This window comes from Nothoprocta perdicaria, unplaced genomic scaffold, assembly GCF_003342845.1.
Source record: "Nothoprocta perdicaria isolate Ctin4 unplaced genomic scaffold, notPer1 scaffold_71, whole genome shotgun sequence".
NCBI classification, from domain to species: domain Eukaryota; kingdom Metazoa; phylum Chordata; class Aves; order Tinamiformes; family Tinamidae; genus Nothoprocta; species Nothoprocta perdicaria.
In genome coordinates, this window is record NW_020455988.1 from 1,606,813 (window position 1) to 1,624,709 (window position 17,897).

General features: G+C 39.4%; 1 protein-coding gene across 5 annotated transcripts in view; it reads left to right on the forward strand.

The window, feature by feature from the left end:
- The first annotated feature begins 217 nt into the window (after positions 1–217).
- The window catches only part of PAPSS1 (3'-phosphoadenosine 5'-phosphosulfate synthase 1), a 46,607-nt gene continuing 28,927 nt past the window's right edge, over positions 218–17,897 (forward strand). Inside the window, exons 1-4 of one of the 5 annotated variants that reach the window (XM_026050916.1) lie at positions 218–249; positions 379–505; positions 4,017–4,089; positions 5,756–5,830. In XM_026050916.1, the coding sequence (XP_025906701.1) occupies positions 432–505; positions 4,017–4,089; positions 5,756–5,830 (222 nt within the window). In that variant the 5' untranslated portion in view covers positions 218–249; positions 379–431. Of the gene's footprint in view, positions 250–378; positions 506–3,057; positions 3,128–3,967; positions 4,090–5,755; positions 5,831–13,943; positions 14,009–17,897 lie in introns of those variants that run through there. The other 4 variants (XM_026050919.1, XM_026050917.1, XM_026050918.1 and 1 more) reach the window with 4 other exon arrangements.

Below are 17,897 nucleotides of genomic sequence, written 5' to 3' on the forward strand. Positions count from 1 at the left end.
TAAGTGCTGGTAGCTCCCGGCAGAGCAGGGATCCCTGGAAGTGGGAGGCTGTTTGGGTTAGTGCTGCAGGCGGCTCGAGCCTATGGAGGTGCTGGCACCATGGCATTTGGAGCCTCCCTGTGCCTGAGAGGAGGCTCTCTGCCTTAGCGAAGCTGTGGCTCCTCTGCAGGAGGGGATCCTGCAGCCCCAGAGCTTGTAAGAGCAGCTGATATGTGGCTTTAAAAATACATACATTTGCTAAAGTCTTAAGTAAGTGAGTAGACCTTATCAATGGCAAACCTGTCCAGATGATCTGACAGGTCATGGCTGCATTTCATTTAAATTTTATTCCTTTATATTTTGATTGAATTCTTGTTCTTCTATTTTGCTTCCTTCAAGGCTTAGGCCTATTCATTTGCTTTTCTAAATGGACTGCAATCAGAAATGATTTCATGTGCTGTGGAGTCCAGTTCCTTCTGATTTCATGTGCTGTGGAGTCCAGTTCCTTCTTACAGCAGTTCAAGAGGTTGTATAATTCTGTGTTTAAGTCAATCAAGCTTTATTATAAAACCATCTTTCTTTTTTGACCTTCATACTTCTACTGGGAAGTAGCTATGCTTCTGTCTCAGACAATAACAACAGTTTTCTAATTTCTATGCTATATTTTGTGACAATCTTATATTTTTTGTGATTTTATGTGAATGCTTTCTACTTTAATATGTTTATTTTCATGATGTTTTTTCTTCTAATTTTCCTTTATCTCTAGTATATAGTGCTAGTATACAATACTTATTTTACTTTTTACCCTCACTATGCTAACTAAATAAACCCTTCTAATATTGTCTGTCAGCATAATCTGTTATGCTACATTATCCTGGAAAAAGTCACAYTAGCGTCTTATGTAGTAAGTTGTATTATGTAATATTGCTTTTTTAGGAAAAAATCTTTCTTTTTCATACTTTCACCTACTTGGTTGTGCATAGTTTTGCTGCAATCAATTAATATATTAGTATTTTTACCTAAATGTACCTTCTAAACCATGAACTGCTAATGGATAACAGAAAATTCTTCTTGCTAATTCTAAAATGTGCAACTTTGTGCTTTGTACATTTTAATCTTATCTGCTTTCTGTTACTGCAGTTCAGTGACCTTTATGATACTCTAAGCGTTTTCTAGTTTGACACTGCCTCTGAACTTTATAATCAGAAAATGTCATAAGCACACACTTAGGCTGTGCCAAAATTAGCTATGATACTCYCTCCTATTTTTAGTCTCCAAACTAATCCTGGGGAGTTCTGTTGGTAACCTTCCTCCAAACATACACTTTCCCTTTCAACAGAACTGGTTGAATATTTGTATCATTTGCCCAGGAGCCAAGATAGTTAAGTGTCTCCTACCCCTAGAAGATTATGTTTTTTTTTCTTGTTTTGTGATTTAATTCTGATTCCAGTTCACTTCCTACCTTTAAATTCTTACATTCTCTCACATTATATACTTTTCTCCATTATGTGTTAATTCTTGGTGGCTAATATGTGAAATATTTTAATAAGCCCTTTAATAGGCTTTTGGGGCTTATATTAACTAGGAAAAAGATTTTTTTTTTCTGTTTTAACCTTATTGAAAAAAAGGATTATAAGGTTATGCTTTACTTGTATATGGTGGGGGGGGAAAGGGAGGAGTAGAGAGAGCAGTCGGGTTCTCAGAAAATGTTGTCTTTGCTGCTTGTGTTGTCTTGGCTTTCATAGATATTTTCTAAATAGCACGTTAGTTTTCCTGTATCTACACCAAAATAGGAAAGATGCATGATGACTCCTCAGCTGCTTTACCTACAACATGAACAACCTAAGCCCTGAACTCCTTTCATGTCTTGTAGCTGCCAAGCAGCTTTCATGTCTTGTAGCTGCCAAGCAAGCTTTCTCTTATTTCTTTCTCTTTTTCTTTGTCTCTTCATTTTCTCCCTCCTCATGTTGCTCACAGCTGGGTTGTATTTGTTGTTTCCTTGCTTTCTTTTTTGTTTTAGCTAAACTCTTCTGTGAGCTGCTGCTGATCACTAAAATAGCAAAAGTATATCCAGTATGTGTTATTCTCTGCCATTCTTCTTGCAGTAGCATGTATCCAATCATCCAAGAAGTTCACCTTAACTTTATTAAATGAGTTACTGCATTGTATTTTGGGGGGAAGCTTAATTGCAAAATGAGATTAGAAAGGTTGGAGAAGTCATGTACCTTACGGCATAAAAGCAGTCATTTAAACTTTTGTTAAAAGTAGACATCCTACCAGTGGTGATGACTTTTTAAAATTACTTTGGAAATACTACACCTTATTTAAAACTCATTTGTTCTTTTTGAAAGTAGCTCAGAAAACAAATGCTCTGTTAAATCAGTCATGGTAGAAAGGTTACCTGCATTGAGTAGTAATCAGGACATAAATAGGACTCCTCTGGGATGGMTGCCTAATGGTCACCAACTCGCAGAAAGCAGAACTAAATTAGGGAATAAAAGAAGAAGCCTTGCTATAACCTGTATCTCATTTAAGTTAATCACTGAAATGCCTCTTTTTAATTTGTCTTTATCATTAGAAATCACTGTGATTTACCTTCACAATTACTAATAGATGTAGTCTGAATCATTCTTTCCTGTTTTATATTACATTCTTAAAATTTGTTAGTTTTTCAATTGTTTATATTATTTTGGTCTTCTCAGATATAATTTCTAATCAACATTTGATGGATTTTTTCCCCCCTAAACTACACTGGCACAAGAAAGATGCATCATTTGCACAGTATTTTGCTTGACAGCTTTCTGGAGAATAGTGACAGAATTTGAGAGAGAAAGAGAAACACAAGAGAACCCAAAGATCAGTGTATTCCCATGAACACTGATACAAATGCAACTGCATAACAGGTTCCTGAAACTGATATTTTCCATATTGGCAGAGCACTGTAGAACTGAAGTTTCTAAGACCTCTGAAATTATCTCCCTCATAGCCTCTGCTTTGTGAAACATAAAGCCTTGGTTTAGATTTTCAGAGCTTTCATTGTAAACTTACTTTTAAAAATACTTTTCTAAGGTGGAACATTCCTTGTGCTGTAGAAAGGAGTCATGAGAACTGCAGGGATTCTGAGAGAATCTGATCTCCTRTTCGCTGTGTAAGGAACTGGATGTTTCTTTGTAATATTAACTGGAAGTGAAACTGCTTAGCATTCCATGTGATGACCTCAGAGAAATGGGCTTTCTGCTTAGTAAAGAAAGCACTTCAAGCTAGAACTTCAGTAAATTATAGATTTAAAGTTTATTCCTGGAAATACAGAAGACTTTCATATTTCCCATTAGGCTCTGACTTTCCATAATTGTATGTCTTGCTCTATAACACTTGTACAACAAGGTCTTGCTTACTATTACTTTGGAGTTGTTTCTTCTGCAGCTGGAGTACCTGAAAAGAAAGATCACCCTGTGTGATGTCTTTCTTTAACAGTGTTATTTGGAGAGATGCAGTAGCTTATTCACCTTTGAAAACAAGTGTTTCTTGATTGTTGTTTTGGTTAGTGTCCTCTTTAAATGTAAGTAGATGGTTATTGGTAACATGTCTGCTATTTCAGATGTACCTAGTACTGTGACAGAAGGCCTCATCTTTTCAAGGCGTCGCAAGAGCTACAAGCCAGTGCAAGGACTGCATTTTACTTCCAAGTTTTTTTTAATGACATTGAATCAAAGGCTTCAAAGTGCTATGAAGGGAGAGATTATAGTTTCAGAAGAGAAGACAATCTCAATATAACAAAAGTTCCCATAAATGCTACTTCTCTAATGGAGCCTTTCAAGCTAGTGGGCTGAAAATTGTAGCCTTAGGTAGAAGGGGTGAGGCTTAAGTGGGGAGCAAAGGAAATAATCCAAGTTTGCAAAAATATATAGTCTAGCAAGTATRGATTGTGGAGAAGTGTATGCAAGTTACTTTGAGGATTACTGATCCCATGTTTTCATTCACTTGGAAGGAATTTCACTGTCTCGGAACAAGATGGTTGCTTTTTTTCTCCACTTTAGAGCTGAGTGGGAAGCTGTGGAAAACCACCTGATAAATCTCACCTACACTGCATTGTTTGAAATGCCAGGCAAGGTGAGAGTCTGGGAGGAAAGGCTTGTTTGTGTTCTATGTGGTGAACAAATTGTTCTTCTATATGGATGAATTGGCAGCCAACACTGCCTTAGGCTTTTTGTGACAGTATCTGCACAGAAGAATCAACTGCTTTTGTATTTTGGTTTAAAATAAGCATTTGGCTTCTGTACCTGCAGTTCCTCTACATATACAATAGAGCACAGGCTGTTTAAAAGACAAGCAAGTGGCTCATCTTAGGTTTCTCTTCATTTTTCTCTTTTCATTTTTTTATTTTTGGCAGGTTGGCCCATCTCTGTTTAGTGACAACTCTGGGAAATCTCCCAAGAAGCCTAGCACATTCTTGGAGAAACACTATGCTCTGAGCTAAAAAGGACATGTTAAACTGCACTTTTACTATTTCAAATTMCATATGAAGATTATGGAGGATATAATCATATGTCAGATCAGAATAATGTTTTATTGCATGCTGTATAAATATACACTGTCTGGTTTTTGATGTGGTTCCCACAGTAGTTGCTCTAGGTTTTCTTCTGGTGCAATTTTCGCTGAGTGCCATTAACTGTTCTGCAAAACCCCTCATCTTAAGCTCCACAAAAACCCAAATGGAAAAAGTAGTGAAAGAACAAGCCAGTAGCTAAAAATGGTCTCAAATAAGAAATTTTGCTGCCAGATCTTGACTCTATACACTGGGAAATGGCCACTATGTTTCTGCTGAAAAAAAATGCTTATGTGTGGACAAATACTTCTGGCATAAATAGATGAAGATTTCTCCAGGCCCCTGAGGCAAGGTGTATGTATGTGTCAGCAACAAATGAGTAATTTTATGGTACAGGTCAGTTTAACCGGATCAAAGGTACTAAACAAAGGCAGACTCAGCAGGTAGCCACCTGTTCATGTTCAGCTTTGAAACTGKGTTTTGGATTGTCAAGTAAATTTACCAAACCAAGGGACTAAAATAAGGTGAGTTGAAACAAAGTCTAATGAGTTTACCATGAAAATACTAACTTGAAGTATAAAGAAACTTAAGCAGGATGAGATCATAAGCAATAACAAAAGCAAGAAAACTYCTTTAAGGACCCTTCCCCTGATGATTACAGATCACCTTTTTGTGATATAATTTGACAAGGTATCTTATCTCTTGTTCTCCAGTAAGGAGCTTTTGAAATACAGATAAAATATAGTCTTTTGGTGATATTCCACCTCGTTCTAATGACAAGGCTACATTCTCCAGCCTGCTCCACTGCCAAACTCCTATGAAGAGTTTTGCCTCAAAGTATTTGATTGTTATTTAGATAAGAGGCCAGAACTCTGTTTAGAAGCATCTTGGCTTAGAATCTAATCAGCTAAAGTCTCATGCTTTTACACCTCTGTTCTGTAGATTGAATTCAGATAGTACTTGATTAATTGATTGCAGATTATGTTGATTGTGTTAAAATGAGCTAAACTAACCCCAAATGTAGCTGTTTTTGTAGTTGAAGCAACCACTTTGATTATCCTGAAATCATCAGTGAATGTTAACCCTGTGTTAACACACAGCACAAATGTTGCTGTGATGCTTGTCTCTAAAATTTGCTTGGGAAGAACTAATTTCCTAAGAGGATCTCTCTGTGTATGAATGGCTTTACATTTCAAGTAACTTCATTTTAATGATTTGCTTCCTTTTCAGACTAATGGAAGACTGGAATGGAAGGCTTGGTATAAGGGAAATTTGGATGTGAATATGGTGATTATTCTGTCAGAGGTAAGCTCACTTTACAAATTCAAAGCTTGCTTTGTTTTTTTTAGTTGTTTTAATTTTTATTCTGCTTCTTTAGACAAACAACTTTTATAAGGCTTTAGAATTGCCAAATAAACTGTCATCACATCTGCCTTGACCAAATGAAACAATGCAGTAAGTGAGTTAATACTGCCACAGACTGGGTCAGWCTGCCCTTTTGGACACTTAACAAATTGTGCTGTTTGCTCCCATCCAGTGGGCTTGGTATGCCTTAAGCTTCTGGAGTTTGAAAAGGCTTCAGGTGCTTCATCTGTGTTTGTACTGTGAATTGCGGTGTTTAGTTAGTGCTCCATTCTGAAACTGAACATACAGTTCAACAAACTGACTCCTGTGCCTGTTGTGGATTCTTCAGGTTTTTTTAAGGACACTTATTAAAGCCATTTGCAAGGACTTTTTGAGCTCTGCTAATTTTTGCAAAAATTTATGAAGCGTCATTAGAGTATCTAATCTTAGGGCAATGAACTGAAAATGTCCTGTTTCCTAGAAAGTTCTGAGTGAGAGAGGGGGAAAAAAGTTTGGGGAAATAATTTTTCTTGCAGACAGGTACTAACCTGTATTCTTTTGCRAAATGTAAGCTGCTATTCTGGGCCTGATCTCTGATGATGCTTATTTTAATCAAAAGGCAATGTTTGCATTGTATACTGCAACAGCTCACTGCTGTCCTCAACCTACTAGTCCTTGTCCCAGTATTGATTTGGTGTTTGATAAGAAGTTAACTTTTTTTATTTCCTGCTGTGGTGGGTGCTGAATCTGTGCAAACCTAGATATGTTATCTGCTATTGTAGGATGGAATGTGAGATTGTGGCAGAAWTCCCATCTCGTCTGCTTTGTCAAATAGAAGAGTTTGCCACTGAGATTACTCGGTCAGTACAGAGATTACACAGAGATTACTCAGATGATAATAGCAATCCCAAACCTTTTTTTCATGGGTGACTCTTGATATCTCTTGTTTAGCTTTTTATTTAGAGACTTCCACTGAGTCAAAAGATTAAATCAATGAGATTGAAAAGCTCCAGGGCTTGAAAGCTCAACTTTAGAAATAGTTTTCAAAAAAAGCTCTCCATCCCACCCTATACAGAGTTTATAGAAATGAGAGGACTTCTGGGTCAGAGAGGGGCCTAGGTGACTAAACAAATGCGGCCTCCCCAAATATGTGCCCACTGCAAAGAACAGTAAAACTAGCATTTATTTTGCTCTTCCCTTTCAGTTCTGCTGTGTCTATCAGCATAGCTAAGAGTATTGTTTTCAAATATCAAAGGGAATGAAAGGAAATAAACAATTACTCTAGCATTTAGAGATTGATCCTGTTAGCTACTGGGCTGAAAGCCTCTTAAAAAGGGCTAAAATCTTCAGCTCCTTTTGATTTGATTAAAAGCATTAATCATCTATTCCAATTTAAGTATGTGAGAGGTCTGGGTAGAAGCCTACAAGCCTTTCACAGGCTGTGATTTGTGTTGCTCTGACCAAAGCCATAGTAAAGTGAAGCTGAGAAGCACTTTGAGCGAAGTGCCACTTGGGAAGCAGGTACCTGTTAGATAACTAACCAACTGACTAGCTACTACTGTTTCCAGTTTTAACTGGAAGAGGGGCTGCAGAAAGTGACCAATCTGGGTGTGAAGTATTGCAGAAATGGCTTGCAAAAGCTGTGTCCATGGTCCCAGTTGACAGTGAATCCCACTGGAGGCTGAGGCAGTAATGCTGGCAAATAAAAATTCTCAAATATATTAGGTGTCTTGAAGAAAACCTTTATGTTAAAGTTATTTCAAGCTTACCCATCTGACAAATGTTTCCATAATTTTTTACCTTGAGGAAAAATATCTGTAGATTGATTAAATATTCATGATTAGAGAAGTGTTTAGCCTGCTGCTCACTTGAGCCACTGTGTTTTAACCCTTTATGAGATGAAATAGAAATGTGTTTTGAGTCTCTGYCAGCTTTACCCTTCAGTGTTCCTTACTGAATTTTTTTTATAATGAAATGGTAGTATATGCAGTCATGGTAGAATGTTCTTCATGTATATGAAGAACATCAAGTTGTGTATCTTGTATATCAAGTTCTTCACGTATATGAAATTGTAATACTCAAGATATATTTCTGATTCAAAGCATTTTACTCACATAAAGTAGATACAAAACAGTAAAAAGAGATTCATCATATTTTAGGGAATGTGAAGCAATYGCAGAAAAAGTCCCAAATTTTTAGTCAAGTACTCCAGTTAATTTCTGGAGACCTAGTTAAAGCACTCCATTTCCCAAGATTGGTAAGCAGTTTGTTTTAGAGACTTGGAGTATTGCTGTAAAACTTATGYCAAAAGGTTTGAACAACAAATAATGGAGGCATGATGTTATGAATGTCTCTTCTCCCAACAATGCATTTTCTGACTGTCTTGTTTTTTTTAGTGAGTAAACTATTCTTTCTAGAAGCCTTTAAGGTACATTTTTGCTGATTTATTGAGCTATCTTTCAAAATTTCATTCTGTGTTAACTCCCTAATATATCTCTTGGAACCCAACTGTATAGCAATTACAGCCTGTAAAACTTTCTTTACAGAATTGTTTTTCAATCTTTCATAATTATGGGAAACATTCTGTTTATGAATTAACATGAACTTCTTGCCAGTATCACTTAGAAAAAAATAATTAAAGCTTGAAAATTACATATTTTCCAAACTAAAGTTTTTGATAATATCTTTAGAAGAAATAATCTGAGGGGCAAATATCAGTACATTCTCACTAGAAGACACTTAGCGAGGCTGCTACAATTTTTTTTCCAAGGAAGTAGGTAAACTTGTGATACAGTCATCTTTTTCTGTCCAAAAATCTTTTCAAGAGGAGATAGAAATTTTGCTTCTGAACTGTGCTTAGCAAATGGATTTGCATATTGAGGGATAAATTATTAAAAAGCACTTTAATGGTTCACTTTCYATTTCTAATAAATCAAATGACTGAGCAAAAAAATACAAATATATTTGAAAACAGGTTTGCCTCATTAATGAAAATCTGTTTGTATTCTAAGGACCAAAACTCTTACAAAGTTAAATGACATAGATAGCAAAAGGGAAGTGCTAGAATACTTGTTCCTGCTGAGAAAGTCTGAGTTGCACAGACAAACTACTCTGCAAATCTGTGTGTACAAGATACTAGCTTTAGTTAAAAAACATTCAGTAATGGGAAGAACATCCTTTCAAGATTCTTGGTTTGGCAGAAACAGTTCTAGGGATGTTGCATCCTAAGACTGCTGACAAGTATSAAAATACTCCATGGTATCCTTTTCTGTATTAAAGTAGTCTTAGTTTACTTTGCTTCTCAGCTTGTCTCTCCTACTGGGCTCATAGCTAAGTGAAGCTGACCTGTCTTTGACTTTCGGGGAAGACCTGTTGCATCTCTCTTCTCCCACTTGGGCTTGCCTGACAGGAGCTGCAGCTGCTCACTCTTCTCCTAAGCTTAAGCTTCTTTAAGCTCTTTCCTGTCTTCCAGTATGTTATAGCACCCTTTTGTTCTGTGCCTGATCCCAGATATCCCATTAGGTCTATCTTACAGGATTGTCACAAGATATTTTTCCCTACATAATGTCATATTCAGAGATGTAGCCAAAAAAAGAAATATTTTTCTTCTGATCTTGAACAAAGATTTTTCAAAGGAAAATACCTTTTTAAATTACCCTTTAATTTTGATTCACTGGAGATCCTTCTGTCTAGAAGTTCTGAGGATCACTTTTCATGTTTCAMTACTAATGGTTCAAATAAAAAAAAACAATGTCCTTGTATCAGACTGRTATAATAGGATGAAATTTTAGTGTGCTTAAATTTAAAATGACAATTTTATATAGATGTCAGCAGTTGTTTAAGTGTGAAGAGTACACAGGAGGCCATTTTATTTTCAGAAACAGTGTTTAGCTTGCTTGGAAAAGTCATTCTTTTAATGACAAGCACAAAAACAATTCAAAGCAAAAGAGCAACAACTTACTCATTGAATGACCTCTAGTGGTCATCTGGGATTTCATGGTAGTGTAAATGCCCGTGCTTGGGAGGCTCTGGAGATGCATTTTTTTTTGGTAAAGTGTGACACAAGAATATCTTTTTTTTAAAGCTATTCCTCTGCACTTTTGCTCTATAGCTGGAAGGCTTTCTGAATGCTCCATTAAAATTACATTTTATTTCATTTAACAAGGGGAACATTCTATTAACTCTGTAGCAGTGCAAGTCAGGCTTAGTATCTCCACTGCCACTTGTACTTTTTCTTGGCAAGCCAATACCAAGGCTGCGGAAAATCCTCCCTCAGTCTACCTCTGCKGAACTTGGCCAGGAAGAGACTTTTGTTGGATAACAAAGCATTGATGTGCAGGCTGTCAACCTGTGAGACATTGGTACARTTGCTTATAATGTCATAATATTGCCTGGCAGCAGCTGCCAGCCACAATGTCACTGCTGGCCAGAACAGGTCACGGCTGGCCATGTCATCCTGAACAGTGGCAGCACATGGAGTGAGTGCATCCAACTAGTGAACAAACTCAGCAGGCAGCATACTGGCAACATAATTAGCAAGGGAGCTGTCTTTGTCATTACTGTGGATGTGAAAGATCCAAGTTGCGTKTTCAGCCATACTTCGGAAAGGAAATGCTATCCTCATCACCAAGAATCTTTATTCAGATTTCTGCTGATCTTTCTGTGGTTTCTTCAAACAGCTGGGCCTAATTATTCTTCTCTTGGGACATATGTGTCAGTCCACATATCAGTTTATTAAAAGCTTTTGCTAAAGAATGAATTTTCAGAAATGCCTCCTATACTAGGATCTTAACAAAATGAGTTAGACAAGACTTTCTGCATCTGAGCTATTTTGTGTATAAACATATTTTGCTTGACAGCCCAAGTGGAACTGCAACTGAAGCACTCAAATTTGGTTAACACCAAGCAAYAGTTTAGAATTGCTTGTGATTGCTATCTCTTCTACCACACAAACATTGTGATAGAACAAAAACAGCTCCCCCAACAGTTGGGTAATAGTTAAGAGCAGTTAACTAAGACTTAAGAGCAGTTAGAGATTGCTTCATGGTTCTACTTTCAGTGATGAAAATATTTGAGGAAAAACTTGAAAAAATGTTTCAGTTCTAAAGGTGTTCTGAAGTTTTCACTTACTAGGAAGATGTCAGAAGACAGATTATTTGTGAGACAAAGTTTGGAAACAATGCTGACAGAACAATCAAAAGCCTTTTGTATATAGGCAATGTAATTACAGGCCACATTAAAGATCATATATTCTCAAATGAAATGCAAAGGTGTGAATAGACTGCCTGAGCTGCAGGGCCTCCCCCCAAGAAAGGAAAATATGGGGTGAATCTATATTTACATGACTTTGACTTATAATTTATCAGAATGCTTATCAGAGGAACAATTGCAATATTTAAGGTTTTTTCTCTATTATTTTGGGGAAAGGGCTGCAATAGATGGATTCTACAGAATTATGTTCTGTAATTATGTTCTTCACAGAAATAAGGGACTAGTTGTTTTGGAGACATTCTCTGTCTTGGGCATCTCTTTTGTAAGTCAGTCGTTAGCTAGTCAGTCTTTAACATGAGAATGTTTTGACTTAAACTGTAGTCAGGTCTAATCTTGAGGTATCCCTCAAGCTTTTGGTCTTGGGTGCATTTTGCTATCACTTAGCTGGGGACAATATCAACATTGAAACCTCCCCATAGTGAGAGACATCAATCCCTGTCAATTTCCATACCTATAAATACAGATCAACTGAGGTATTGATTCTTCATCTTAAGAGGATCTTGGACTTTTGCTCTTGGTAGGCACAGAAGACTATCAACATTGACCATTATCAAAAGGCCTTCTGGAATGGGCCTCAAAGTAGCAATACTGACTGTTCACAGGACTGAGAAGCCTTAATGAGTATCAATTTCCATAGATATTGTTGTGGAATCATGTCTATCTATAGAKAACAATCCTTTTTGGTAGGTTTTTATATCTTTCAATCTATACAGACTATATAGATAATATTTTAGTATACTCTATGCGTATTGTTTTATAACTGTAAGCATAGTCATTAAAGTGATCTGTTTTAGGAATATCTGTTAAAGATTTTTTATTACTTCTAAGATCATACCATTTGTCTGCCCCTAAGTGTRTATATCTGCCATTGCATCTCATGTTTTGTGAATAAATAGATGATTCATTAATCTACTTTCTTGCAACATTTTATGGAAGGAATCATGTAGCTCTTTGCTGTCAGTCTATTTTGGCAGTACTGTGTATACATAATATTTAAATGCATTTTCTTCTCCTGTGATTCTCCAAACTGTAACTAGTTAAGATAATGCCCTAGACTTTCCTTGCTGGGCTAGAATTCCCTGCAGTCACCCAGATGACCAAAGCTACCATTTCCAAGTTGACCTTTCAGCAAAATTCCCAGACTGTCTTGYTGCCAGTCAATATGTAGATATCAGAGGGATGCCAAATGTCTGTAGGAAGTCACTTGCATAGTTTAGCAAGCTCTGTGTGTGTGGTTTAATTTACAGATCTTTTTGCAAAAAGCTGCCTTGCCACCAGTAATCTTGCAGCCTGCAGAAGGAAGAGTACCCATCTTTTCACTACCGAAACAGCAGTTGAACTCAAAATAACAGTGCAATTACGAGCAAGATGCCTAGAAATTAGTCTGAAGCAATATAAAACATTATTAATGAAGCTGCAGTTAACCAACCCTGCTTTAGATGTATATTAGATGTATAATTGAAKAGTCAACAAAGAGGCTTTTCATTCACAGTCTACTGCAGTCTCCTAGTCCCCTCGCCATGCTTGGGAGTGTGTGTTTGAGCACATTTTGCTAATTAAAATCTAGGCCCTCTGTCTGTCACTGTCATGGTCAGAATGTTGCTGTACAACAAGGGACCATCTGTATAACAGTTCTTGAGGGCAGCACACTGTATGTCAGGTTTAAATATCTGCAGCAGTTTTATTTCTCAGTTATGTTCATTCTAYTGGACTTTCAGTTATCTGAGTGTATTTCTAATATGTATTTCCTGGCTGCAGAGAGGTCATCTGTCTTGCATAAAGTTTTAAGCTTTTTAGCTTGAATATTTGAGTTACTCACAACACTTTTGGAAGGATATCTKGGTGATACAGCAAGGGAAATGTTTGGCCACAAAGAATGTATTTTATTCCTTGATTTAAATGTTTGAGAACACATAATCCACAAATTGACTGTAAACTGGTTAATATTTACCCAGTAAATACAATTCATGTTAATCATCTCCGCCTTAAGATTAGCGCTGGAATACTAAATCAGTTCCTTTCCAGAAATGGGAATATGAGAGCTTCTGCTCATAAATTCACATTAAGAGCTGTTTCCTGGAGCACAACACAGCACTGGCTATGTCTGCTGGGGAAACCCTGGTAAGGTGGGAGATCTACTGCCACAGTCCTTGTCTGCCAAGTATCTATGGCTCCACTGCCACCAGGGCTTCTCTGCTGCTTCCCAAGGTTCCATCAGCTCCAAGCCCGAGAAGCAGCAAAGCTCTGACTTTCCATGGAGAGCAGGGAATGGATCTTGACTTGAGCTGGGTCTTTAGCTCCCTCTGCCAAAGAGACAACCCAGYTGCATCCCGTCTTTTCGGGGTGGCCCCAAGGGAAGCGCATTTCCTGCCTCCCCGTGGGCGGCCTGTCGAGGAGGGGAGCTCTGGGGTAACCGCTGCCGGCCGAGGCGGCGCTCGGCTGCCAGTGCCTCCTGGTAGCGGGGACGCGGCGGGCCCTTCCAGCGGCAGCTCCGGGCAGCGCCCCTGCGCGCTGCCTTGGGCGCCGCCGCGCAGCGGGCGCGGGCGGCAGCGGCTGCGGGGGGCACCAGCGAGCGCGCCCGGGCGGAAGTGCCACGACCCCCGCGCCCCCTGGCGCTGCGTCACGGCGCTGCGCACGCGCGCCGCACGCCCCGCCCCCCACGCCGGGCTCCGCCCCGCTCCCGCCCTGCGCCGGCCTTGGGTGGGGGCAGCGGCGGCTGCACACGCCCGCAGCATCCCCGGACAGGCGCCTCGCCTCGTCGCACCGCGCCGCACCGCAGCACACACCACTGCATCGCGCCGCGCCGCCATGGAGCTGCCCGAGAGCCAGTGCAAGAAGGTCAAGCTGAGCAACAGGGCGCCGAGCTGGGTGAGCGGCGGGTGAGCGGGCGGGGCGGCTGCTGCTGCTACTGATGATGTGGCGCGCCGAGGGATGCGGCGGGCCGCGCGCACGGCCGTTAGCGGAGCGGCGCGCGCGCTCCCCGGGGAGCCCCGGGCCGGCGCTCCGCGGCGTCCGCCGCGTTCGGGATCCCGAGGCGGGGAGCGAGGCGGGCTCCGGCGCGCGCCGCACAATGCGGCCATTCATGCGCCGGGGCGGCTGGGACTGAGGCCCTTTGTATCGTGGGTGTTCCGTGGAAAACTGCCGAGACGGCGCTCTGAAAAACTCAGCAAGGCAGCCTTCTTCCTGAGGGAGATGGGGGAAGATCAGCTTACAGCCAAGAGCAAAATGGAGCTATTCAGAAGATAAATTGCAGGCCTTTGCTGAGAACATTTGATGTTTTTGCTAGAGTAAAAACAGTTGCCTCATTCTTTTTCAAGTGATGCTTGAGCAGAAGCAGACAAGAGATAAGATTTCTAAAAACGTTTGATATGAAAGTACCAGTGTAGAACAACAGTACTGGAGGCCTTGCTGTGAGTAGTACCCCAACTTTTATATTAATGAAACAAATCCAATGGAAAGAGCCTTCACTGTTGATCGAGGAAGCTGGTGTTGTGCTAGAAAGTGTTTTGTAGCWATTGCGCCATTCCAAACCTCTACTAGTGTGTGCAAGTTGGAACTTGTCACTTAAGAGAGCACCTGGTAAGTCATGTCCTTTATGTTCTATGAGAAATCAAATGCCATGAAAAAGGTAGTGAAACTTCGCTTACCTATAGAGTGAAATAGATCTGTGGGTCTAATGAAGTGTATGAAATAGTTATACTATATCATTTAATTTGTCAGAAGCAAGGTGTGATGGTTTTGTCCAAACCAAAGAAATTGTGTTCAAAAATGTTAATTAACTTGCTTCCTGAATTTAGTTGAGGCTGACAAGCTCTTTAAGTAATGTGGAAAATGGAGAAATTCTTTCACTTCTYCTTTTCTTTGAAGAGCTCAGCTGAAATGTTCTTTTTTTTTTTTTTTCCTGAGATTTGTTTTCCCCAGAACTCTACCAAAAGAAAATTCCTGCTAATTCATCCTCCTTGGACAGATGTTTTGGCTCTTATGTCTTGATGTCGTCATGTGGCAGCAAAGTCAAAGGAACTTTTTTTTTCTTCTTTAGTCAGAGCATGTTCTACAGACGCTCTACAGGCATCCAGCACTACTCACAATACACCTATGTCTGTGGAAACTCATGGTTTTTGTGCTTGCCAAGGCCACCCTTGAGCACAACAAGTTCCAAGTTGTAGAGTAACTTAGCTGCAAATACTCAGTTATACAAGTTTGGTAGGAAGAAGCATGGAACATTGTTAAGCTTCTCATTACAGCTCAAATTACGGAGGTAGTAGGAAGTGATGCAACAAGAGCTTGCTCCAATTTTTATTTGTGCCAGCGTATTCAGTTGAGGCATTTCTGGCTTTCAGTACTTTGTTTTTTTTCGTTCTACCTTGTCTCTGCTTCTGGCTGCACTGTTTTTGCAGGAGGTTGCAAATGAAGATACGCTTTGTGCAGTGCGATATAACAGAATTGCTTTTGCTGTAGAAGATTCTGGCACCTTTCTGTTGCCATGATTTGTGAACCCGTCCCAGGATTAGAACTAGTTTGGCTATGTGGTGGGGAAGCGTGCAGACTGGGTGGTGCTGCCTGCAAAACCATTTAGATGCTTGATTGCATCAGTGTCCCTGTGGCAAACTGCTGCTCCAGAGGAGTTGCAAAGACAAAGGTAGGACCTCTCACAGTTGTAATTGTGGCTGCAAGAAAATGCAATGCTGCAGGCTATTGCAAAATGTGGGTTCGTGGACTGCAGTATTTTTATGACTATAAAACATCTTATTGTTTGAATATTATTTTTGGACTTTTGCTTGTTTCTTAAACATCCATACTTAAGCACAAATTTTCAAACCAGAATTTGAATCAGTAGTCACTAGAAAGTATCCTGGGCAGACCTTTTGCCAAAATCTAAATATATGAGAAAACAAACTATCTGATCAAGCGTAGTGGTTCCAGCATGTGCGGTAGAAGACTTCTGTGTTAGAATTATGTCTGTCCTTTTAGACAGAGGAAACAGAAATATCTGGTCTGCCKTAGTTGCAGTTTGTCTGCAGAGGTGAGCAGTTTCAAGAGATGGCGGCAAACATATTATTTGGTGAAACTATCAGTGCTGGAGAGTGATGTAAATACTGTAACGATATATTGTTATCAGGATATTCCTGGCTCATAGGAGACACCTGGTAAACAAGTAAATGAATGGCCTAGAAAATAGCTGTGATGCCTGGGAAATGGGGAAGCATTACAGATAAGGCTTTGTTATAGATGTGACCCTGTGTTGCTATTGATACCTTAYAGAAGTTCTTAGTTTGAGGTATAAGCGTGATGTTGTTAGAACAAAAGAACGTGGATTTGTTCCCAACTGCTTGAGTGTATATTTGATTTGTATAAAAGTTATGCCTGTTTTTTTTTAAATACTTTTTTTTTGTTTTCTGGGTACTTTCTACCTCAAAGCTGTCTGTTTSAGTCAGCTCTATGGGATGGAGTTACTTCCTACGTCAGGTCTTCTTTTGCAAGAATCTAGTTTAAGGCAAGRTGACTGCAGAAGCAAAACATTCCGTAATAGCTTTTAAAGTTATGAAAAATAAGCTCACTTTATGCCAGTGTAGAGATGTCTGTTAACTGTGATAACATTAAACAATAGTCTTTTCTTTCTGCCATCTTTTGATTTTTGGTGTTGCAGTGAGTTTGCTATTCTTTACCTGCCTGTCTGATCTGAGTTCTTACCTCAAAAATATTTGGCACAGGTAGTTAGGTTTGGCCATGGCTAGGCAAAATTATATTTGTGACTGATCAAAATATCAAGAATGAGAAAATCAAGAATATAGTTAAAGCAAATCTTTGCATAGAAAAATTATCAGAGTTAATACTTCCTTTTGGTCCCATCTCCTTTTTCTGTTTTTGAAATTCTTGGATGTTTGTATTAATTTCCCTGGTCAACAGCCTAACATGGTGAAAAGTTACCTTTATACTTAAAAATAAGTGAATTGCAGAGTAATACTTCTTTGTTCTCACTGCATCTCTTCAGTGCACATATGTTGTAGGCTGTTATTTTGATTTTGCATTTTTTTAATCTGCATTTTTCATCTATTTCTAGTTTGAGTTTGTCTGCATCAGCTACGAATCCAGCTGTATGAAGTTTAGGTATATAGTCACTCAAATGAATGCATTCCAGTTTAATAACGGATAAACCAAATTTTGAGGTGCTTTTCTGTAGAAGGAAAGCATATTATTTTCTCCTACATTTACTGAAGTCATAAGGAGATTCTACTCTTCTCTTAACCCTGCAGTGTGGTGTCTCTCTTTAAAAATATGAATAACTTTCTACTAGTGCTCTGTGGATATTCCCTCCTTTTATTTCTGAATGAATAACATAAATATCTAATTTTTACTATGCAGCAAGTGTTCTCCTTTCCAGCTGCATGGTACAATGGTAGACGATAACACAAATATGTTACACTATGTATATAAGCAGGAAAAATGATGATACCAAACTGGAGTAGCTGATAGCCCTGAGGGCTGCGCTGCCATCCAGAGGGACCTGGACAGACTGGATGACTGGATGGTGAGAAACCTCATGAGGTTCAACAGGGGCAAGTGCAGGGTCCTGCACTTGGGGAGGAATAACCCTGGACACCAGTACAGATTAGGGATGGACCTGCTGGAGAGCAGCCCCACAAAGAGGGACCTGGGTGTCATGGTGGACGACAAGTTGACCATGAGGCAGCAGTGTGCCCTGGTGGCCAAGAAGGCCAACGGGATCCTGGGGTGCATTAAGAAAAGCGTCTCCAGC